Genomic DNA, 26273 nt, shown 5'->3' with positions numbered 1-26273 from the left:
TAAATGGAATCATACAGTGTGTGTTCTTTTGTGGCTGACTTTTTTCACTTAATGTTCTCAAGGTCCATCTATGTTGCAGAATGTATCAGTATTTCATTTATTGTTATTGTCAGGTAATATTCTGTTATCTGGATATACTACATTTTATTTATCCGTTCATCAGTTGGTAGATATTTGGGTTCTTTCCACTTTTTTGGCTGTATGAATCATGCTGCTAGAAACATTCTATACTAGTTTTTATGCGGACATGTTTTCATTACTCTAGGGCTAGAATTGCTGGGTCATGTTGTAACTTTGTTTAACATTTTGAGAAACTGTCAGAATGTTTTCAAAAGTGGCTATACCATTTTACAATTCCATAGTGTGTATGAGGACTTTAATTTCTCTATATCAGTGCCAGTACTTGTCTTTCTTATTATAGCCATCCTAATAGGTGTGAAATGGTATCTCATTGTGGTTTTGATTTGAATTTTCCTAATGACTCATGATATTGAGTATTTTTTCTGTTTCTTTACTAGTCATTCATGTGTTATCTTTGGAGAAATGTCTATTCAAATCCCTTCCCATTTTTGAATTAGGTTGGCTTTTTATTGTTGAGTTGTAAGAGTTCTTTATATATTCTGGAAACAAGTCTCATATCAAGTTTATGATTTGCAAATGTATTCTCCCATTCAGTGTATTTTCTTTTTTCTTTCTTGATATTGTCCTTTGAAACACAAAAGTTTATAATTTTGGTAGAATCCAATATATCTGTTTTTTATTGCTTATGCTTTGGTGTCGTTGCTACACAATCACTGCTTAATTCAAGATCATGAAGATTTCCTCCTGTTGTCATCTAAGAATCTTATAGTTTTAGTTCTAACATTTATGTCTTTGACCCACTTTGAGGTTTTTTTTGTTTGTTTGTTTGTTTGTTTTGGTATATGGTGGGAGCTAGAGGTCCAACTTCATTATTTTGCATGGGGGTATCCAGTTGTTTCAGCACCATTTGTTCAAAAGACGTAAAGACATAAAAGAACAGCATATATGGCCATACATATTAATAATGTCCTGTGCTTTTATAGGTGACCTATCTCCTTTGCCTTCACATATACCTTTTTAAAGAAAGTCACTATAGGCTCTGTTTCTGAGATGACTTTTAAAAAGTCTTGTTTACGGTCAAACATGTGTACCACACACAGACATTTCTTGCATCTTTGCCAGACTTCCAATTCTGTGGGTCAATTTATATCTCATTTACAAAATTGCGTTATCTTTCTGTCAACTCTTGCATTTCATTGATTCAGGAGTGTCCACTTTATAAGGCACATTTGACAAAAAGAGAAAAATAATGTTTTCATAAGATTGGAATAAGTCACAGAAATACATTAAGGTGACAAATGAGCTCATTGGGCTGAGCAGTGAATCATGAGTTTTGGAACTATGATCGGCTAATAAGGAGAGTAGCTTGTACACCTTCAACCTCAATGTTACTCATCCCGGTTATTAGTTTCCTATAGTATGTGGTTTAATAAGTACCTGTAAGATTGTTTTTAAGTGTTTGGAAGACCAAAAGAATATTTTTCTTTAGTATATTGATCTGTCTTTAAAAATCTGGGCCACTTCTAAAATCATAGATTTTTAGGACTGGAAGGAACTTTAGGATATTTTCCAGTTGAACCTTTCCCAGTGGTCCTGTGAGCTGCTCCTGAAAAGAAAAGAGGTCCATGGTAAGAGATAATGGTAAGGTAGCACCTGTTTGTAGCTCACACTTAGAAGTTCACAGAGCACATTAAAGGCTCGCAATTTCATGCTAATTTTGTAGAAAATGGGAAACAAGTCCATCAAATTTCAAATTAACTGCGTATCATTTATGTCTGATCTCTTAAGTAGTCTCACTTTCTTTGACAGTCACGTTTCAAAGTGGTATGTCGATTACATATTCAAAGTTTTAGTTAATCCATACACGTACCCTAGAAGCATATTTTATATTTTTCCCTTTCTCTGTTATCTCCACGTTATTGTTCATCTCCTGTGTTAATTGCAACTCTAAAATGTATTTTCATTTAATAATTGCAAATCTGTGAGCTTGTGTTCTTAGGAAAGGTAAAGGTAGAATTCAAAAAGCGCATTCTGCAGGCTGCCTGCAGTAGGGCCCCTCCTTTATACTGAGGGTCATAATGTGCCCACCCCCAGTTTAGCCCTGTCTCTTCGTTGACTTGTCTGCTCTCCACTCTGCTGAGACTCAGAACTTCCCTGCCAAAGTCACGTGCCTAGCAACAAGTGTAATTTTGGCTGTTGGAAGAAGAGAACAGAGCACAAAGCAGAAGGAGGGAAATAACAGCATTCAGCCAGCCTGACCAAGGAACACGGGCTCTCTTCCAGGTCCCACCCCCCCAGAGACATCGGAGTCTTTAAGTTGCCCAGTCCCTCCACTGGGCTGAGCCTTGTTATTTCTGCCAGTGCCATCATCAGCCCCACACCAGTTCCCTGAAGTGAGTTCTCTGCTTCTCTCGCTTCCTCTTCGTTTCTTCTCAACAGCCATCATTCTTTTCAGAAACAGGTTTTTGCAAAGCCTTCATGCTCTGATCCATGACCTAGAGTCTTAGAATATTGTTCACTCCATGCTAAACTAAGAATAGCTGTGGGAATCTCTGCAGAAAACCAAAGGTCTGTTCTAATAAGTAAACCTGTCTCAGAGTTGAGACCAGCTCCCGACTCACTTGAAGCCTGCCTTTGACAACTCAAATCTACTAGGGATTCGGGTAAAGAAATCATAATCCACAGTCTAAAATCAACTGGTTTATGCCATGTTTGAATGAGCCAAAAAAAAAAAAAGATAGAGTAGAACCCAATGATCCAGGTAGGAAACATTTTGAAACACTGGGTGCCGTGAATAATGCTATCTGAGGATGAAACCATTTTGCTTACGGAAACTGGCACGTATATAATTTTGCTGCCTTGGTAAAAAAGTAGGGAAGCAAGAGAGTGCATTTTGCATTGCTGTCACCACAAAGTTGACAACACATACTATGAAAAGAGGCAGTTGATTTAATGCCTTTGTATTTTAATACTAAATGGCATTGAAAAATACACCATTAAACTACATTGAAAAATACACAGTTTTGAAGATTGCTCAAACTCTTCATGCTTCCTCTACGTACAGAACAATGCCAGGTAGGGCGTGCCGTTTGTCCTGAATGGGTGGTATGGGGGAAACGCCTCTGGGAATCTGAGAATAATTGGGGACCAGGTGTCTGGAGACCTGGGTTCTTTCCAACTCTGTCATCTACAGGTATGTGACCTTTTAATGATTAATATATCAGTTTGCCTTTCTGACACCAACAAAGAAAATAGTAATATCTGCCCCACCTCACTCATATGAATGGATGTGAAAAGAAATTGAAAACCAGAAAGTGCCAGTTCATGTAAGAAATTGTTATTTCTAGGAAACTTATCATCTAGAAATATGCCAGCTCACCTTAAATGTGAGCAATGATAAGGAAGTACAATACTCAAATCAACTGTTTTTGCATTGATATTCATGTTCGAAACAGAGATGTTTCCATAAAACAGATGTTTAATGTGCCTTAATTTAAGTTAGTAGATGGCTACTACGGGGTCAGTGGACCTCTCTTTGGTTTCCTGCCGCTGGTACTTGTTCATCCTGAGACAAAGAGGCACATTATTAAAACACTGTCTAGAGGTGTCCTGCCAGAAATCTACAGGTGGCTTCTTCTGGACATCAATTTTTGAATTCCCCATTATTGTTTATATAACACCCTCCCCCAGAATATTAAACAAAGTGAAAGGTATTCTGAAGCATAATATGAGCTCAGTTTTGCTTTGCTTTGTTTTAATTTTAGGCACTATTTACTATCCTTTGAAGGTGTACAAGCTTTCTGAGTGGAATCACTGGTTGTTAATTGAATAATAGTGTTCCCACATTTTGAGTTGTTCCACATCCAGGGTGCTTTATATGCATTACTTCATTCAATTCTCACATCACACTTATGAAGTGGATGCATAATTATCCCCATTCTCCAGATGAGACAGCTGAAGCCACGTGAGATTAGGGAACTTGTCCAAGTCCTACAGCTATTGATGAGTGAAACTGAGATCAAGCCATGTCTTTAGGACTCCCCTTGTGCTCTTCACTGCTCCGCTGCACAGCTTCCCTCATTTCAGGGAAGAGAACTGTTCTAGTGGTAAGCCTTCTAGAATTCTATGCGAGATACTTTATTCTGAAATAACAAAATCAGATGAACATTTTATTTTTTAAAGTAATTGCGCAATATATTAAAATTTCTAAACGTTTAAGGAAAAATCTACATCCTGTAATTACCATATCCTATCATTTGTGTACCAAGCTGTAAGAACATGCTGGGTATGTTTCAAAAGCACCGTCTTAAAGAAATTTAAACTGAAGTTATAATAAAAAGAAAAAACAAACATTTAAATTAAGTATGCCATTTGCTGGTTTCATTTTTTTTTTTCTTGTGGAATAATCTCCCAGCTCTATAAAGTTTCTGAAGAAGAGGTTACATTGGGGCAGAGATGACAACATATCATGGCAGGAGAACTTTTGATTTAGATCATTTAATTGCTTTTACTTGGTTCCAAATATTATATAAGTGGTAATCTCAGTAGATAGATGTAAAGATTAGCACTGGGAAGAGCAGAATTATTAAGAGCTTGAGCATGTGCCCTGGCAGAGAGAGGAAGGAAGGGAGAGACTCTTAAAAAATGAGGATGAATTATGTCTAGACCATAGTGAGAACAGTTGCATAAGTTTTGTAGACTCTCATTGGTGGAACTCTGAGGGACAGGCCTGCCAATAGCAGTCCAGAGTGAAACCTAGATACTGAGCTAACCCTGAACATTCTTACACTTAAGAGCTTGTCATTTTCAAAAGATAACCAAAGAAAAAAATTATGTGTGTGTGCATGCTACAATATAGAACATGTCATTATGTATAAAGTCACACATATAACATTCAAAGTCAGTACTAAATAGGTCCAGTACTTCTAGTGCACTAGCAATGATTTTAGCCAACTTTCTCGTTTATAGATGAGAAAACTGAAGCACAGAAAGATCTACTGAATTTTAAAAGATTTTCCAAAGAAAATAAAATGGGTTATGTCTCAAACCCCTGAGAAGCTACAGATCCAATTCTCACATAACTGATACCACAATAGTATAAATTTCTCTCCACACAAAAGACTAAGCCCCACCTGCAATTCTTCTTATTTCTGGAAACATTCACTGCTGCAAAATCTGCAGCAGTGATAGGATTTATAACCAACTCTTGAAGTTTAAGGCAATGAAATATGATCTCTAAACCTGAAATTCTCAAAAAAATAAAGCGTCTTGTCCCTGGAGAAGCACAGTGACGTCCTTTGGGGCCTTTGTACAGATCCTGAGACCCCATCCTCAGCAGACCCAGCTTCTCCTGCCTGTCCTCCCTCCTGAGGACAGACCATGGATTGCAGGAGGAGTGATTTTATGGGAGAGGAGGGCAACAAAGTAGAGGAAAGGCACTGCTACGGCTCATTTACATGGTGAATTAGTACTGTTTTTAAAGGTACAAATAGCATGACAGCAATCACAAAAATTAAAAATATTAATTTAAAAAATTCCCACATTCTCATCACCCTAAAAAAGTCATTTTTTATTTTCCGATTTCCTTTTTTGCTTATACTCATATACATAGTTATATTTTCTGTTGAATTGTAACTTATTTCCTTTTCCTGTAACTCACCTGAATTTCTGTCTTAAGTGCTGTTTCCACACAATAGAAGGAAATTTAGTTTAGTCACTTCCCACTAAACATGGCCAAATTCAGTGATTTCTTGTTATTTCTGCTCTGTATTCAGCCAATCAGGGTGCTGCTACACACACCTACCCTTGGTATAGATGCTTAGGCGCCCTGGGTCTTTGGGGAGGGGCTTTCAACTCTCGGCATTGAGCTCTCTCAGGCCTGTGCTGGCATCTGCTTACTGTATCTTGAGGCCTCAACCTTCTCCTTTCCTGCCTTTCTGCCACTTCTCTATTGCTGCCATCATGTGAGCTGGTGTACATTTCTCGGGGGTTCCTCTGGAAGCAAGGTTCAGATCCTCATCACGCCCATGTCCTCATGTTTGAAAAATGATGGGCGCTCACTTCGGCAGCACGTGTACTAAAATAGAAATGTGATGGAGTCAGTCCTGTTCTTCCTGGAACTCTGCCTGAAGGCAGACGACAGAGTCCCTGCACTGAGTCTCATTTTTAATTTTATTTTTTTATTTTTTTTAAGGTTTTATTGGGGAAAGGGAACAGGACTTTATTGGGGAACAGTGTGTACTTCCAGGACTTTTCCAAGTTGTTGTCCTTTCAATCTTTGTTGTGGAGGGCGCAGCTCAGCTCCAGGTCCAGTTGCCGTTGTTAGTTGCAGGGGGTGCAGCCCACCATCCCTTGTGGGAGTCGAGGAGTCGAACCGGCACCTTGTGGTTGAGAGCCTGCACTGCAACCAACTATGCCACCCATCTGCCCTCTTCATTTTTATTTCTTTATGCTCCTACCTTAGCTCAGAAAAATCTCTGTCTAGTCCCCCAAGTCTAAGAAGCTGACATATTTGTGCTCTGGCTCCTTTGTGAGAGTGCCACCCTAGGAGGCATGCCTGCTTCGTATCACACAGTGGGGGAAGTTAACACATTTAAGGGGAGAAATTATTTAATATATTATAGTATCAGCCTGCCACATCTGTAAGTGTCTTGTAATTGTAACTTTGCAGTGGGGCCATTTTAACACAGCACCAGCAGTATTTTGCTAGTAAGTCATCATTGTGGTCATTTTTGGTGGCTGCAAAAAGTTATATCCATCGAATGGCTATAGCATAATTTTGTTAATCACCCCTCTGTTATTGGACACTTATTTCCAATTTTTAGCTACGATACATAGCATTGCTATAAGAGTTAGTGAGTTTTGAAAGAAAAACCTATTTTAACAAAAAGCCTAAAATGCAATTTTATAAAATTGTTCGAAACTAAAGTGGATGAAGCAATTGCTTGCATGATGGCTCAGTGCCGACTAGCTCTTATCTGGCTTTTAAGTTCATAAATAATTCTGCACATTAGGGGCTCTGGTTCCTGCCCTACGCTGATTGCTATCATTTGCACCACCCTGATATGCTGAGGGTGCCGTGTTTCAGAAGAGGTTAGAATCCTCAGCAGCTGGGAACTGTTATTTTCTATGGATGGGATCAAGGAAAGAGATTGGACATACTCTTGAATAGAATTTTTCTCTTCATTGGCTTACACAACCACAATTTTATGATTTGAAATTCTAGAGCGCTTTTTTCTACAACAGTGAAAATCGTACGTCATTTCTGCTAATTTGCTGAACACAGTTTAAAAATTTCATCATTCAGGAAATTCAAGAACTACTGCATTGTGAAAAAGCAAAGGCCTTGATATGGAGCCAACAGTCTCAAGGACATGTGACTATTCTGATTCCTACAAAAGTCAATTTGCAAGAATGTTTTATCTAAAGATGTAAGATTTTTATAGGACATTTCTTTTTTTAAAATTTACCTTTTTAATTTACAGTTGACATTCAATATTATTTTATATTAGTTTCAGGTGTACAGTGGAGACTTTGATGTAACTTACGAAGTCATCCCCCCCGATTATAGGACATTTCTCAATATCCTACATATGAGGTCTCCCATTTTGCAGTCATTTTTACTTTTATAAAACACAAGGATAAAAGGGAACCATTTTTTACAAACAGAATCACAAACGCTTGGTGTTCAAGACCAATAATACCACCTCTAAGATTTTTTTTCAACAAATTTGAAAAATGACTTATGTGGCTCAGCACACATAGCAAAATAGTTATTTTGAAATAGCAAAAAGTTAGAAACAGTTTAAATGTCTATCAATAGAAAACTGGTTTAAATATGGTATAGCTGTAAGGTGGAATACTATGTCGCCATCGTTAAAAAATCGGCAACTCTCTATATACAGATAGCGAAGAATTTTCAGGATACAATGAAAAATGATAAGAACATTCAGAAAAGTGTCTGTAGTATTCTAACATTTGTGTAGAAAGGAAGGAAGATGTATATATGCTTATAGACTATTTCTGAAAGAGTGTGGAAGGTAATAGGAGTTGTTCTCAGGGAGTGGAAATGGTGGGGACAAAGAAGTGAAAGAATTTTTTTCATCATATAATCTTCTACTACCTCTTAAATTTTGTACTATGAGCATATATTATCCACTAGAAAATATAATTGGTGGGTCCTCAGAAAGCTAAACATATAGTAACTATATGACCTAGCAATGCTATTCCTGGAGGATATTATGCTAAGTGAAATAAGTCAGACACAAAAGGACAAATGATCCCACTTGGAGGAAATATCTAGCATAGGCAAATTCATAGAGACAGAAAGTAGATTAGAGATTTACCAGGGGTTGCAGGAAAGGGAAATGTGGTGTTATTGCTTATTTATCACAGAGTTTCTGTTTGGGGTCATGAAAACATTTTGGAAATAGATATCATGATGGTTGCAAAACATATGAAAGTAATTAATATCACTGAATGGTACACTTACAAATGGTTAAAATGGCCAATTTTATGTTATATACATTTTCCCAGAATAAAAAATTTAAATAAAATAGAATTTAATTGAAAGAAAAGTATCTTCTGCAGCTTAATCTCTTCCCTACTGCAGGCTTCCCAGGAAGGAACATTCTTCTACCCTGACCCCATCCTCTGAAAGCAAATAGTACCGAGTGCATACCATGTGCAAGGATCCTTTGTTGGGCATTGCCCCAAATAGAAAGATATGTGGACATGTGTCCTGTATTAAAGAAGAGCTTATCCTATAGCCTAGTTAGCCAACATGGGTCACTATTGTGTAAAGCCAAAAGAGTGTGAGACGATGGCCTGGCATTGTGCCATGGGCATTTAGAAGCAGGAACAAACCAATTTTGACTGGAAGATCCAGGATGGCTTGACTGGGATAGGAGCCTTTTAGGCTATCCTGGAAGAAGTGGGTTTCTGCCAGGCGGAGAAGACTCAGAGAACAGATAAGCCAACCCTCCTTAATCGGGAGGTGCACCCCTGAGCAAGGGGTCAGTGGACCATACTGATTTTGGAAAGGCAGCCGAGGATGGTGTCAATTTTTAAGTGTCCAGTTTAATTTGTTTGGACCTTTAACTATTGGCTATGAGGAAATAGCTTATGCATTCTTTCTATGACTCGTTTCCGCAATCCCGTTTACCATTTAGGGATGTCAGCCTCTTACCCTTATCAGGCTGATAACAGTTTACATTTTGTAAATGGTTTATTTTCCACCTCAAACTATGTTTGCCATCTAGTGATTAATCCATGCCATTGCAACAGTCTACTTCAGATACTTGTTTCTCAGAACCACCGTTAAGGTCACAACCTCCATACGCTTCTGTTGGCTGTCACTTCTGCCCTGACCTTCACTTTCACATGTCCTGATACATACATTGGCATTTAGAGACATCAATAATGAAATATGACCCCTCAGAGAATAGTAATAAGATCTACATGAAAGCAAAATATAGCTGTTTAGATGAAAAGGAAGTTTAGAAATTAAGTATTATGAAAAGTTTAAGTAGGATCTGATTTGAAAATTAACCAGTAGCAGCATCTTTCTCTCGGATAGACACTGAGATTCTGACCACAGCAGGTACCACCGTCATTTGTAGGCTTTCTCCTTCTGGTGTATTTTTTAAATGGAGACAAGGGTTTGAACAGTTTTGCCTCTAATAGGCGATACCTGTTTGAACAGAATTCTCCAAATTTCTTTCTGAATGTAGATCAAAGTAGGGAGCCACACTTTCTTCTTTTTGTTCTATCACTGAGTAGCAACAGCTACCCAAAATCTTTTCTTTCAAAGTCTGTCGTTAATCAGTTGGGACAGTGGGCCAAAAACTAGTGTGTTATATATGCAGGGGATGTAAAAATGTCAAACAGAATTCTTGAACCCAGGGTAACATTTGCCCAGGGTAACATTTTGCCTCTGAATGAGAGTTTCTAAACTATGATGATTTCTGCATTGGCAAATACACTGGGTGGGCCCAGTAAGTCTTTTTACCCCTGAGATCTAGGCTATGGGAACTCATTTACTGAACAACTGTTAACTGAATGCCTGCTATTCGCCAGGCTTTGAGCTAGGTACTATGGAGAAAACTTGTTATGCATTAAACTATTACAATAAAGGCTTTTTTAAAACATTGTTGTAACCCCCTCCATTTCTATGGCATCCAAGCAAGGCTTTCTTACAATGAATTTTGCCCTAGGAAGGATTATACTGTAGAGAGATAGTGGGTACAATTGCCACTTTACTGCTAAGTTCAGCTTAGTTTTCAGTTTTTTATGAACTGTCAGCCTGGAAAATAGCTTCTGGCTTCAATGCAGCAGCACCCCAAAGCCCTTAAATGTGATAGAGTATATTGTAGGAAGCCGTTCTTTTAGTCTCTGAAACCATGTGACCTGCTTGGCTGTCATGTTAAACTGTTCCTGGATGTATCTTTTTTTTTTTTTGAATCTCTCTGCATCTGACTTTTGCAGGGAAAGCCAGAGATACCGGGTGTATGTTGTGACACCACTTCTGCCAGGGTTTGAAGGAGACATTTCAACCGGTGGAGGAAACGCTCTCCAGGCAATAATGCACTTCAACTACAGGTGACAAAGTTCTACACTCGTCAGTTTTCAGCTTTCAATCAGCCATGTATACAAGCTGGTGAATGGAATGGAAATGTTTGTCCACATCTACTCAGTGGGGTGTTGAACAGATGAATACTTTCCTTTATTTTACTTTTGAATCTTGGCCTGTTTACTAGTTGGTAAGGTTTCAAATGCAGCCGAAAAATCGTAAATGGTAGGCCTAGGATACATGGCACATGTAACAGAACTAAAATATTCATCTCTTTTATATTCACTTCTGAGTGTGTGCGATGTGTGTGTGTGTGTATATATATATTTATATATGATATATATGTAATTTTTATAATATATAAAATATATACTATAGAAATATACATATAAAATAATATACATAATATATATTATATAAATACATAATATAAAATATATAGTAAAAGGTCTCATCTCCATTTATGATTATTATATATATACTAAAGAACTAAAATATTAGTCTCTTATATTCACATATATTGTATACGTATATATATTTTTATATAGTAGACATATAGATCTTATAAATGGAGATGAGGACTTTATATATATATGTATAAAAATATATATAATATGTATAAAATATTGACTTTTAAATTATCATTCAGCCACCAAATAGTTCTTGAACTTTCCATATTCTTTTCAGTAAGTAAAGAAAAAAACCCCGAAATGCTTAAAATGCTATGATTTGTGCATGTTTATGATTCTTTAGGTAGCAAATCCTTCAACGAGACTGGTAATATTAATCTCTGCTAGTAAGTGAAGCATGACGGTTCTTTCCTGTCTTCTGCAGTTTTAATTCTGTTTTCTCTACCACATTTTTGTTAAAATTGTAGGGAAAGTAGTAAGTCCTATTCTTGATATTCTAAAAAGCAGAGTTTCCATGTTCACTCCAAAAGGCCCTTGAGGCTTCAGCCATGGCCAGTGGAGCATTATGAAGAGGGCTGAGAGGTAGTAGCTCGTGGGCAGGTGTAGAGAGGAGGGGTAGACAGTGATGGAAAGGCAGCCCGAGTTCTCTCTGGGTCACTTACCTGGGAAGGAGCATGGGCGTGAAGAGGTACGTAAATCGACAGGCCTGGGCACGAATCCAGCTCCCAGTTATGAGCTCTATGACCTGAGATGCAGAAGAACCCTAGTCAGTATCACACTCGCATCAGTCAAAGCAAGGACCGGAACCTGGCTATTTTCTTTTAATAGCCCTTGTTTTTCAGAGCCGCATGTACTGTATTTCCCTGAAAATAAGACCTAAGCAGAAAATAAGCCTTAGCATGTTTTTTCAGGAGGACATCCCCTGAACATAAGCCCTAATGCATCTTAATATAAGACCCGGTCCAATATTTGGGGAAGCACAGTAGTTGTTTCTCACCTTTCTAATCAAACGCTTTTGGGGGTGGGGGAAAAGACAAAGGAGACCTTACCCAGAACCCCAGTGTGTAAAGCAGATAAGGGTTCAGGTCATGGTCAAATTGCGGGTGGGGGCTTAGCTGCCCTACTGCTGGACCCCTCCCCAGAGGCACCCCTTGTAGGATCTGAGGGTCCTCTGTGCAGACAGAGTTTGAACACACCATTGTGGTGGAAATTCTTTTTTTTTTTATCCTCTTGTTTTTTTCTGACTTTTCAAACTTGCATCTGTCTGCCAGGGTTTCAAGTAAAGATTTTTTTCGTTGTTGTTTGTTTCCTCTTGGGTAATTTTGCCTGATTATACTCGGAGAACTTTAACTGTGCCTTGGTCTATACACTTGGATTGAAGATTTGCCCATTTCTATTATTATCTGATTTGTAACATGACAAACAAAGCGTTTCAAGTATTTAAGGCTCTGACATAATGTTTAATTGGATTTTATCCACTTTATTTGCCGTTCTAATATTATTTTTGGAATACTGTCAATTGTAATTATTTTCTGTGACTATTTTCTTGGGTTTGAACCAGCTGAATGAAATAACATGCTTGGCTTTCGTTCAGCAACCAAAACTGTAGACTTTTATTATGCAACTACATCTCTATTTGCTGGCATCAGCTTTAATAATATCAGCATTTCCCAGGCATAACTATATTTTTAATTACATTCATAGAGCAAGCAGATGGAGCATAGAATTTTTTGTTTTGTCAGTCTTTATAATTCATCGCCTATTATCAGAGTGTTGAGAAACAAAGTCATTAGTAGAGTCAGTTATTTGAGACTATGTTTTTCCCTTTAAAGGGCTTTGCCGACTTTAGAGACAGCCCAACTATAATAATCCCTTTAATTCCGAAATTACTCTGCTAAGTATTTGCCCTTTTCACCTCTGGAAGCAATGTGATTTCTGTAAGTATTCTTATCTGTTGAGGCAGTCTAAATTTATCTTTGCTGTCACCAAATTTTCTGAGAGGGAAAGTTCATTGATAATCTATCATTTAAAAATAGCATCTCTTTCTGAAATCTAACATCAATTTTATAACTTTTCCATTTACTCACCTCAAAATGGCCAACTACCTTGCCTCATCAGTAACAATACAAAAGTGACAATAATGTAGTTTTTTAGCTTTTAAAAAAATCTATGTAGCATCTTCTTATAAAAACACTGTTCTGTTTTTACTTGGATTAGGACTAAACCCCGCAGATATATTCCTATTGGGATTGGTTTCTTTGGGACCTCCATAATTATTTCTTTCCTTTCCATATGTTCAGAACCATGTGCAGAGGAGAAAATTCCATCCTTGGAAAGTTAAAAGCAGAGCGTAAGTAACTACTTTTTTTTCCTCCATGGTTGTTATGGGGACATAACAGTAATTATTAATGTTTTTGCAGTGTGATTATAAGACACTATTGATAAAAGGTATTCCACAAAATGCTTAACCGGGGTAAATTACTTATTCTCACTAACTTGTCCAAACCAGTGTTCAAATGAAGACAACATGACTTGAGAAGCATAGGTAAGAAAAACTGAGAGTATTTTTATTATTTATTTTTATTTATTGATAGTAATTGTTTTGATAACAAGTGGGATTTGTAAGGAACATCACAAGGACCCTACATGTATCTTCTATTATGGTCCTTCACTACCGTCCTGGCTAGTAAGCAGGACAGGTGTCTTTCCTGCTTTAAAGATGAGGATATAGATGCTACAAGGTTCGCAGGTATTTACGTGGCCTCCTATAAATGTAGAAGTCCCATGGTCTAAATCTTTTAGGTTATTATAGTGCAGGTAAATAAATAAGAAAAAACACAGTCATACCTTTCACTTCTGTAATTCTTCGTATTTTCAAAAGCACTTTCTCTGATATCCTCTTAATTGATCCTTCTATACAGTTCTTAACTACAACACATTGTAACTGTGGGTTTACTTATCTATATCTCTGTGAACTGACTCTGAGCTTAGCACATAGTAGGTCCTCAATCATGTTCTATACCCTGTACAACAGGTATGAAAGATTCCACAAGAAATAAACTGGGGCCAGAACCCAACTTGTCTGACCTCCAGTTCAGATTGGGTCCAGACTGTGAAAACTTTGAGGGCCAGATTTTATCCAGACTAGACTTTATTCAGAAGAAGACAGGATGAGATTGATGGAACCCTGTGATTCCTGGAATGAACTCATCAAAGAGGTGTTTATATGAAGAGTCACTTACTATTGGTAAACAAAGTAGACAGAGACTTGGGGCAGGTGAGCGAGAATTGGTAATGGAAAGAAAGGTTATGTATGAATAAGACTGTGAAGGAAGACTTGAGGGGATGTGGAAACAGAAGAGTAAGGGAGATGTCAGATAATCATAAGGGTTTCAACCCAACTGACCAGGAGAATGGAGCTGCCACAGGGAGGTCTGGAAAGGTCAAGAGGCGCCATCACAATTATAATGCCATGTGGTATGGCCTTCAGATATACTAATAACCTCAACTGAGGTTTTTGAAGATTTTATGCACTGGATAATATATCAGAATGGGGGGAGAAAATATTATTCCTTCCATGTACGAGTATGTGTATTTTTCACTTAAAAATAATTAGGGCATCAGTAAGAATGGCATAGTGAGCATCTCCAAAAATTCACTCCTACATAAAAGCAACAAAAACACTGACAAAAATTGTCCAAGCCCCCTTTTTCCGAACTCCGGAAATTAACCAAAAGCTTGCAACAATCTGTGGTATGTTTATTCAAGAAAGACAGCAGAATCTTGGTAAAAGCAGCAAGCTTTTTGGCATTTTAATTTGCCACATACCCACCCCTCTCTCCTCAATTGCACAGTAGCCTTGAAAAACAAATCATCACTGTGAAAACCAGCAGCCTAGCAGCCACTGAAAGGAGCCAAATGGGTTATAAGCTCCCATCCCATGATAATTGTGAGAATTGTGATAATTTGACCTGACAGCTTGAAAGTCTTTAAAACAGTTAGTTCAACTATCTTCAAACAACTAAAGGAAATGATATTTAAAGAACTAAAGAGAAGTATAAAAACAATGTCTCCTCTCAAATAGTGAGTATAAAAAAATAGAATGTCTTAAATTAAAGTTTCTATAAAAGTTCTTTTAAAAAAAAGGAACCAAATATAAGTTTTGGAGTTGAAAAGTATAATAATTGAAATGAAATGCACATTAGAGGGGCTGATAGCAGATCGGAGGAGGCAGAGGAATTAACAAGCTTGAAGATAGGTCCATTGAGAATGTTCACCCTGAGGAACAGAAAGAAAAAAAAACAGAGGAAAATGAATGGCATCTTAGAGACCTGTAGAACATCAAGCACACCAGCATAATGGGAGTGCCAGAAGGAAAGGAAAGACAAAAAAGTACTGATAGAATATTTAAAGAAATAACGACTGACAACACCCCAAATTTGATGAAAAACATGAATCTACACATCCAAGCTCAACAAAATCCAAGTAGGGTGACGTTAAAGAGATCTACAGCAAAGCACCTCATAATCAAACTAATGAAAGACAGGGACAAAAAGGGAATCTTGAAAGCAGCAAGGGAAAAGCAAATCATCCAGTACAAGGGATCCTCAATAAGAGTAACAGCCAGTTTCTCATCAGAAACCATTCTGTCGTTGTTTTCCTTGATAATGTCCATTGGAGCAAAAAAGTTTTTATGTTTGATGAAATCCAATTTATCTGTTTTTATGTTTTTGTTTTTTGGTGTAAAATTCAAGAAACCAGTGCTTAATCCATTATGGAAGAAAATGTGTGCAAATTATATATCTGATAAGGGTTTGGTATCCTGAATATATAAAGAATATTTACAAGTCAACAATAAGATGAATAATCCAATTTTAAAAATGGGCTAAGGATCTAAGTAGATATTTATCCAAAGAAGATATACAAAATAGCCAATAAACACATGAAAAGATGCTCAACACCATTAATCATTAAAGAAATTCAAATAAAAACCATAAGACACAACTTCATACTTACCAGGATGGTTATAATTTAAAAAATAAAAAAGGTATTGATGAGGATATGGAGATATTAGAACCCTCATACATTGCTGTTGGGAATTCAAAATAGTGCAGGCTCTTTGAAAAGCAGTTTGGTCGTTCCTCAGAAATTAAACAGGGTTGCCATATAACCCAGCAATTCTTTTCCATAGTATATACACAAGAGAGGGGAAAACCCATGTCCACACAAAAACTTTCACATGAATATTTAGAGTACCATTATTTATAATAGCCAAAAGTGGAAACAACCCAAATAATCCATTAACTGATAATTGTAGAAACAAAATGTATATACAATGGAATATTATTGAGATATAAAAAGGAATGTACTGATACATGCTCCAACATGGATGAACCTTGAAAATGTTATGCTAAGTGAAAAGAAGCCAGACATAAAAGGCCACATATTGTATAATTCCATTTTTATGAAAAGTTTTAATAAGCAAATCCCTAGAGACAGGACAGTAGATTAGTCATTGCCAGGATCTGAGGAGAGAGTGGAATGGAGAATAACGCCTAATGAGTATGGCATTTCTTTTGAGAATAATAAAAATGCCTTGAAATTTGAGAGTGGTGATGATTATACAGCCTTGTGAATATAGTTTTAAAAAACACTGAATTGTACATTTAAAAGGAGTGTATTTTATGGTATATGGATTTTTAAATGATTTGGAAGCTTTAAAATAGTGAATTAAGCTTTTAGTACATGTATATAATTGTGTGTATGTGCACATGTGCGCATTGAGTGCTCAATAATTTTTCACTAATAGTCTTCTCAGTGTAAAAAACTTTAGAAACAACCTTCAGCATAGGACATGTACATCACCAATAATAAGTACTTTCAAAAGTTGTATCTAATTGCATCTAGGACACAGAGGATTTACCAGAGCATTATCCCTATCTCGATTTTCTAATGGCTTAAAATAAAGATGATAGTGAATTAATAAATCTCTAAAAGTTATATCAATAAAACAAAATCAGGAAAGCCATTCAGTACTTGACAGTGGCTAGTAAAATGCAAAGGTGAGATTATGGGAGAATAAAAAGTCAGAACAAGCCTATTTAGTTTCTCAACCATAAAAATGGCCTGAGCTTATTATAAAGCATTTCCTTTGGTTCTGGAACCTTTTTCTGCCTTTGCCTATTCAGGGGAAAAATTGGATTTTAATACAAGAAGCAGTTTCAATGTTAAGCCCTGTTATGAAAAGATTTCCAAGAACCCTGGAAACAAGTCAAAATGAGGCATGTCAGTGGGGAAAATATTCATACTCTAGAAGAACAGATTAATTACATAATGCCCTTTTTTGAGGTAAACGTTTTATTGTTGGTTTTGTTCTCGTAAATGCGTAGTGGGTTTTAAATACATGAACTAGCTAATCTAATTGGATAGAGAACTATAGTTCTCTACTGTTTCAATTCTTTAGAAATAACAAAACTGCTGCTGTGACTATGTTACAAATCCTGAAGAGAAAACCAGCAGCTATTAGTGTATAATTATCTGATACTCCAACCTTCAGGGATTTAGTGTTTAATTGAAAGTATTTATCATTTTTATATTTTTGGTGAATTATGACATTTTAGGAACCAATTTAGTATAATTTAAAAGAGGTCTAGCGGTATTCAGTCAGGATTAGAAACGTCTGAAGTGCTACTAGTTTTTAAGTAACAAAAGCCTGTAACAACTCTTGAAGTCCTTTCACAAAATTTTCTTATAAACATCGAGTCTATTATATTGAATTTCTCATCTTTTGAGGTATATTTGTACCAGTGTTTATAACAGATATATCCTAGGGGCCTATATAAACCTGCAGATTCTCAAGTACCTCTGTGGCATATAATTTGGAAACCTCCCTGATATTTTTCCTTCTATTGCTTCATATTAATACTTGTACGTGCTTCTGGGTTTCTCATATTTTCTTCAATGGACACTTGTTGCCTCATATCCTCACACAAGTTGACATCACCAACTTTGTATTTATTGATTGTTGAATCAGTTGTCTTCACAGAATAAAGTACTGACTGAAACAGTTTCTTAACTTGCCCTTTCTTCTTTTCATATAGAGTGCGTGGTGGATTTATTCACAGCATAGGTGGATTTGACAGGCCACACTTGAAGTCATCCAAAATGTCTACTTTCTGGTTAGGAACCCTTATCTTTCTTTCCAGTTCTGTTACTGTGTTTCCCCAAAAATAAGACCAGGTCTTATATTAATTTTTGCTCCAAAAGACACATGAGGGCATATTTTCAGGGAATGTCTTATTTTCTCATGCACAGTAATCTACATTTATTCAAATACAGTCATGTCATCTTCTTCTGGAACATCATCATAACGTACTAAATGCGTCCGTCTGGCTGACGATCCTAACTGGGGCTTATTTTCAGGGTAGGTCTTATTTTCGGGGAAACACGGTACTGGAAATAATCCTTAGCTTTCTTCTTAAAGGCATTTTTCACGAAGAAATAAAGTTTTTATCACTTCATAAGAGCTATTTTATAGTCGAGGATGAATGGGAAGTAGGTTGGAATGTGGACTGTGAGGCTTTCCAGCTAGTTGGATCCACTGCCGATACCCTCCAGTTTTGCTGTGGAATAGCACAAATCTGTGCTTTGAAAATTAAAATTATTACATGTTTTAAACCCTCAGGCTGCTAACAAGTAGTCAGTATTATTAATCTTTAAAACATATTTTTAAATAATTTTTGATTTATACAGAGTTTCCAGAACTGCCATATACCCTTCATCCTGATTTCCCAAATGTTGTTTTACCTTTGCTTTATCATTCTCTCTTAATAGAGATATGCATAGCTCAGTGAGGTTTTTTCTCCTGGACCATTTGGGAATAAGTTGCTATAATGCCCATTTACCCCTAAATACATAAGTGTGTGTTTCTTTTTTAAAAAGGACGTTTTTAAAGCAGCTGTAATTCAATTATCCAAGTAAAGGAAATTACCATTGATGTAATATTATCTTGTTTGTAGACCTTATTGAAATTTTGCCAGTTGCCTTACTAATATCCTTTATAGCAAAGGGGGGGACTGTTTTTGTATTTCTGACCCAGGATTTAATCACCAATTATGTTATATTTAATTGTCATGTATTTTTATTTTCCTGTAATCTGAAGTAATCCTCAATTTTTTTTTTTTTTTTTTTTGAGAGTGAGAGGAATTTCATGAACTTGATATTTTTGAAGAGTTATTTTGTAGAATAACCTTCAATTTGGGTATATTTATAGTTTCCTCACGATTAGATTCGGGTTATGCATTTTCAGCAGGACTATCACAGAAATGCTGTGTTCTTTGCTCACTGTATCAGGAGGAACACGATGTTGATTTGCTGCAAAACTCGCTGTGTTAACTTTGATCACTTCAAGAAACTGGTATCTGCCAGGTTTCTCTACCATAAAATTACTATTTTTACCTTTGTATTTAATAAGTATTTTGTGGAAAAGCACTTTATGTCTGTATAAATATCCTGCTTCTCATCAAACATTCACCCACAGGTTCGAGCACACGTTAATTATTCTTCCCCGAATCAATGATTACTACTCTGATTCAATTATTATTACCATGATAGTTGCTAAATGCTGATTTTCTAATTCCGTCATTTCTTCTATATTTGTTACTTTCTTCTAAATTTCTTAGTTGGAAGTCCATAAGGAAAACTTTCTCTTCTTCCCCATTTATGTATTTATTCTTGTATTTATATTGGTATATGGATTTATGGATGCCTATTTTATTCGATGGCTCATAACTGTGATGCTCAGTTTGCATCCTCAGTTTGATGAGTGAGGGTCTTTTTTTTTTTAAATTTATTGGGGTGACAATTGTTAGTAAAATTACATAGATTTCAGGTGTACAATTCTGTATTACATCATCTATAAATCCCATTGTGTGTTCATCACCCAGAGTCAGTTCTCCTTCCATCACCATATATTTGATCCCCCTTACCTTCATCTCCCACCCCCCACCCCCCACCCCCCTTACCCTCTGGTAACCACTAAACTATTGTCTGTGTCTATGAGTTTCTGTTTCTCGTTTGTTTGTCTTGTTCTTTTGTTGTTTTTGGTTTATATACCACATATCAGTGAAATCACATGGTTCTCTGCTTTTTCTGTCTGACTTATTTCGCTCAGCATTACACTCGAGTGAGGGTCTTTTGAATGAGCTATTATGGGTTTTTGACTTGTTCCCATCAGCCTTTTTTTCTTGTTGGCACAACAAGAGTTCCAGACTCATCTTTCACATTCTCAGAACGAGCCTTGGAATCAGCCATTGCTCCAAGGAACCCAAATCCTTTTAGTGCAAAATGGAATTTAGAAACCAAAGTCTAGGTGCTAGATATGATCACTGCTACTGCTTTAGGCCTTTAGTATACACACTTTATCTATTTATATCTATGTGTCTGTCTGTCTGTCTGTCTGTCTATCTACCTACCTATCTACCGTGTTTCCCCCAAAATAAGACCTAACCAGACCCTTACCTCTAATGTGTCTTTTGGAGCAAAAATTAATATAAGACCTGGTATTATATTATATTATATTATATTATATTATATTATATTATATTATATTATATTATATTACATTACATTATTATATCATATAAGACCCGGTTTTATTTTACTATAATATAATAATTAACACTTATATGATAATTAATTTTTGCTCCAAAAGATACATTAGAGCTGATTGTCCGGCTATGTCTTGTTTTCGGGGAAACACGGTATCTGTCTATCGCTCTCTCTATCTCCATACTAATACCTCTAGCTCCAATCTCTGCAGGATTCCTTCTAGCCATCTCTCTATTTTTATCTCCTTTTTCTTACAATGAGAAACCTGGCTTCTATTATCTACAATATATGTATTCATTTCCTCAATCCTAGAATACACAAAAAATAGTTTCAGCATTGCTAGCCCATACCACTCACTATGAAGACTAAATCTACTCACTAGAATTCAATATCTGTTTACAGTTCCTTTTTGTCTTTAGCCTAAGGGTATACATATATCAAAAGTCAGTGTTCAAAATATACTTGGATTATGTTATTAATTTGAGTATGTTATTAATTTGAAGTATAGTTAGCTTCGGTTGCTTCCGTTTATATTCCATTTTAGAATTTTTAAAGTATCTTTCTTGATTTTTTTGAGTGTGTGCGATATACTTCCAATAGTCAGAACTATTTTAAAAAGGCGTACTTAGATAAGTGTCACCCCCCTGTGCTTTCTTTCAGTTTCTTCCTCATGCATCTTTTCCACCCTACTCCCAACCCACTCTCTATTAGTAACCAATTTTGTCAGTTTGTAGATTGTTTTGGCTGTGTTATTTTTTGCACAAATGAGCAGATATCATGTATATTTTCTTATTTCTCTCAACCTATCTCTTAAGAATAGCATACCACGTATTCTCTTATGCACTTTACTTTTCTCATTTAACAATATGGACAGAAAATCATTCCATGTCATTTCAAAGAGTTCTTCACATATTTTTACCTCTCCATGTACAGATTTGACATAATTCATTTTCCTATGTGATCAGTTAGGTTATTTTCAATTACAATTATGCAACGAATAACCTTGTGCATATATGTTCTGTTCTTATTTGTTGGAATTGTATATTTAAGGTAAATTTCTAGAGTGGAATTGCTGGGTTAATAGGTAAACATATAAGTAGTTTTGCTAGACTTGCCAGATTTCCCTCCAAAAAGTTTGTACCAATTTGCATTCTCACCACTAGTGTATGAGAGAGCCGACTTCAATAGTCTCACCAACAGAATGTGTTATTCCACTTTTTCTTATCAATTTCATAGGTAAGTAATGTTTCTTGGTGTAGTTTCAATTTGCATTTCTATCATTATGAGTGAACATGAATATATTTTATCTTTTCAGTTGTGTATTTTTGTGTGTGTGAATTGTCTGTTCATGTCTTTTGCCCATTTTTCTATCAAGATTTTAATCTTTTACTCCCTTCGGTTACTAAGAATTCCTTATATATCAGGACTCTTCACTCTTCATCTGTGATGTATACTGCACTCTCTCCCACTTTGTCATTTGTCTATTGGTTTTGCTTGTGGTGCTTTGTATCATGAAAATGGGATTTTTTTTTAAATTGAGCCAAAGTAATCAATATTTTCTTACATTGCCTCTGGACAGTTACAAGCCTTTCCTATACTCAGTTTATACCAGAATTCATCGTGCTTTCTTCTAATACTTGTGTGATTTCATATGCTTCCATTTCTCTCTGATCCATTTGGTGTTTATTCTTGTGATTGGTGTGAGGTAAATATATAATTTTCATGTTTTTCAAATACCGATCCAATTGTACTAGCGCCTTTTATTTAAAAGTCCTAGTCCTTTATGTAAAAATCCTTTCACCAGTCATTTGAGATGCTGCCTTCATCATATGCAAAATTGCCATACATACTTAGGTCTATTTCTGGACTTTCTATTCCATTCCCAGGGTTAGCTGTCTATTTAGGTGCCAGTTCCGCACTGTGTTAATTTTACAGACTTTATAGTATGTGTTACTATCAGGTAGAACTAATGCCCCCTTATAATTTTTCTTTTTCAGTTTTATTAATAACAATTCTTAAATTTTTATTTTTCCATATGAACTATAAAATCAGGTTTTCGAGCTCCATAAAAGCTCCTTGATGTTTCTATTGATATTATATTACATTTATAAATTAACTTGGAGAGAACTGGCATTTTTTTCAAATGTTGAATTATTCTATCCCAGAGCAAGAGATATCTTTTCATTTGTTCAAGTCTATTCTTATGTCTTTCAATAGTGTTTAAAATTTTTCTTCATAAAAATTTGGCACATTTATTGTTAAGTTTATCTTTAAGTGTTTTATCTTCTTTGTTGCCATTGTAAGTGAGGTTTTGTCCATGATTATATCCTCTAACTTGTATCGCTTGTTATATGAAACCTATTGATTTCTATATGTTAATTTATATTCTTTCATACTTATTCTTTATTTTTTGAAATAGTTTTATCATTGATTTCCTAAATATGCTATTATATTCTACAAATAGAGGTGGTTTCACTATGTGATTTCTTTTGTCTAAATGGACTGGCTGATACCTCCAAGGCAATAGTAAATAGTGTTGAAAGTATTATATACACACATGCACACATATATAATATGTGTACTAATATTTTTAAGCGTGTTAAGAAAGTATTAATCATTTCCTACTTTCTTCATTGTTTTTGTCAGAAATGGGTGCTGAATTTTTTGTGTGTCAAAGTTTTTCAGCATTCATTGAGATAATCATATGATTTTTCTCCCTAGATTGATCAATATCTTATATTAATGGATTTCCTCATATGGAGCAGACTTGCACCCCTAGAATACATCTCACATGGTTTTGCTGTGTGTTTTTTTCTGAGTGTGTACCACTAATCTTAAATCTATAAATACCAAGGCTATATGACAGAGTCATTTAAAGAATGATATCCCCTAGCACACTTACTGACATATAGATTTCTGCTGAATTCAAACCTCTGAGGAGGGTCCCAGAATTGTGCATCTAGCAGGTCACCACAGAGGTGGTTCTTATGTATATTGAGAACCATTGGTCTACTATATTGTTCAGTGTGGATGTTTTATGGGAAATTACTGCAAAAATATGTATTTTACCACAAAGTTTGCCCCTTGATTCTTTTAAAAAGGTGATTCTATGACTTAAAATTTTAGATTCTAGATCATAAGCCAACTGCAAGAAAGTAGATGATACAGAGAAACCAAAGCTAAAATATTAGCTACCCCTGAATATTTATCCATTCATTCATTTATTCAACTTTTTAAAGCACTATGCAGGGATTGAAGATACAGAGATGTATAAGACTTCTGCAACTGTCAGAGAAATGGAGGATTAATTAATGTTTAAAATAATAGATTAGGCATTATATTAGAAATATTTTCCCAGGAACTTTGTGGTCATTAAGTTCTTAAAAGAGGAAATGCTCCTCTCTTCTGGACCAAAGAGGAGGTGATGCTTTGTATGGAACATCTTTCCAATATAACATTAACCAATGGAGAAAAAATTTATTTGCAAAAATCTTCTTTTCATTAAACTTTAGAAATGCATCTCCTACACATGATGTACCAGTACACCAGCACATCCACTCTTGGCAAACATGGCTACAGAGATCACTCGTGCATATAAGGACAGGGCTATCTGTAAATGAAGCAATCTCTGTATGTAACCTATGAAGGAATTTCTTTCCTAAATACCCATATTTAATACAAACACTACAGAACATCAACAATAAAATAGAAAACATTAGTAATACATGGAAACTTAAGTAAATGGAACATGAACTCCATTGGTTGTACTAGTGTGCTTCAGATTCTCTTTAAAAAAAGGTTTGTATTCTCTGTTAGAATTTGTGATAGTTTGGTTCCACTTCATTATTATAGTATCAGACTTTGCTTATCCAAGACAACTGCTCTGTAGGAGAGGGACCATAAAGTCTTGTGACTGACCCTCATGTTGGGGTAGCGGTAATGGGTTGGCTTGGTATGGAATGCATTTCTTCTTATCTAAGGAATGGCCTCCATATGATGAATGAACAACATATTAAAGTAAAAACCTGTTACAGTATGCTCTGAAGGAAATTCTCCAAAGCCAAATGTAGTCAGGATTCTTTCATTTTCTAGTTTCAATAATTTAGAAGGAGTATTATTTAATTGCCAGCATTTTTATTTACCCAAAACCCGTAAAATTTAACGGCTGCTTTGTGCTGATGATGCTATAAACTGTGCATACATCAGGTAGTTTGGACACACATCTTGCATCTGACTTAAACCATAGGTGTCAACCAAGATAGATGCCAATGTCACACCGAAGTCTGGGGTTATCTACTCTGGCTCAGCTTTAATGATCACTCTTCAGTAATTACTCACCAAACTGTTCAAATAAAATGTTCATATTTGAATATATTTTTGGCTTGCCTCAGCAAAGGGAAGACACAAAAATCACTTTAATATGCTTTTTAAAATGTACATTCAGCCAGATTAATAGCACAAAACTCTTTATATGGCAAAAATAGATCCTTGCTGAATTCTGAAATTATGTACACACACACTCAGACATTATACTATCTACTCTTAACAAACTTGTTAAGTGGTATTATTTGTTTTGATAAAATTTAATGTGCCCTTATTGAGCTTGGTCCTATTAATTTTAGTAATTTCTTTTTAACTTTACAGTTGGCAATCAGTGGATAAATTACATATCATTCTGTGGCCTTAGAACACACGCAGCTCTTGAAGGAAACCTCGTCACTGAGCTTATTTATGTCCACAGCAAGTTGCTAATAGCAGATGACAACACTGTTATTATTGGTAAGTGGATGGTCTCTAATTGTGTTTCTTGCTAGTTGACTTACTCCATGCAAAAAACCTTTCTATTCTTTCCCACCTTTCTTTGCAGTTGAAAGGGACAGTAACACAACATCTTTAACATTTCTGAAACAATCTTTTTCTAGTCCTTACAACCTTTCTAATCTCTGTTTTTTATCTTCAAAGAAACAGAGGCACAGAGCAATTAAATGGCCATTGTGCAAATTACAGTATCCAGAGGCAGCAGTTTAACCCAGCAGTACAATAATCAGTCTGCTCTCTTTAATTCTCTATTATTCCCTTGTATTTATTTTGAATCCAAGTACCTTGATTATGGGAATCGAAGGGGAAGAAATGGGAGGGAAAATGTGTCACACATGGTAGCTCGTAGTAATTTGTATGTGTTTGCACCATATCCACCCAACCATTTCCACAGATCCGAAGTGGTGCAAGAGTCAGAATCGGAAGGCTTTTAAAATATCATTGCCTCTATGCTTTCTATGGTTTGGGTGTCATGAAACCATAGGTGCAGGGCGGACCAGCTTTGATGGTATGAACGTGGTGAGGGGGAATTGTGTAGCAACGATATAATGTAGCCCTAGACATAGGTCTGCAGTCTTTTCTTGTCAAGGATACGTAGTAGATGTCTCCAGCGTTCTCTCCCCACCAACAGATTCCAGGGAGAGATTTACTGTTTGTACCTTCTACCTAGATTAGATCAACTTGACAACAGAGGTGATGTCCAGCTTCATTCTTTATACACATGGGAAGCTTCATTTTCCTATCATTGAATTGTTTTGCCTTCTACTGTTATGTTACACACACAC

The 26273-nt window shown here is 36.0% G+C and overlaps 1 protein-coding gene across 5 annotated transcripts in view; it reads left to right on the top strand.

Moving 5' to 3' along the window:
• PLD1 (phospholipase D1) overlaps nt 1-26273 on the top strand; it is a 181779-nt gene that overhangs the window by 137366 nt on the left and 18140 nt on the right. For all 5 annotated transcript variants that reach the window (XM_019735181.3, XM_019735163.3, XM_019735154.3 and 2 more), the window contains 3 exons: nt 10567-10680; nt 13362-13411; nt 25315-25449. In XM_019735181.3, the coding sequence (XP_019590740.3) occupies nt 10567-10680; nt 13362-13411; nt 25315-25449 (299 nt within the window). The remainder of the gene's footprint in view (nt 1-10566; nt 10681-13361; nt 13412-25314; nt 25450-26273) is intronic.

The sequence above is a fragment of the Rhinolophus sinicus genome, chromosome 17 (assembly GCF_057876585.1).
Source record: "Rhinolophus sinicus isolate RSI-liver-muscle chromosome 17, RSI-T2T, whole genome shotgun sequence".
Lineage (NCBI taxonomy): Eukaryota > Metazoa > Chordata > Mammalia > Chiroptera > Rhinolophidae > Rhinolophus > Rhinolophus sinicus.
This window is presented reverse-complemented; position numbering and strand designations above follow the sequence as displayed.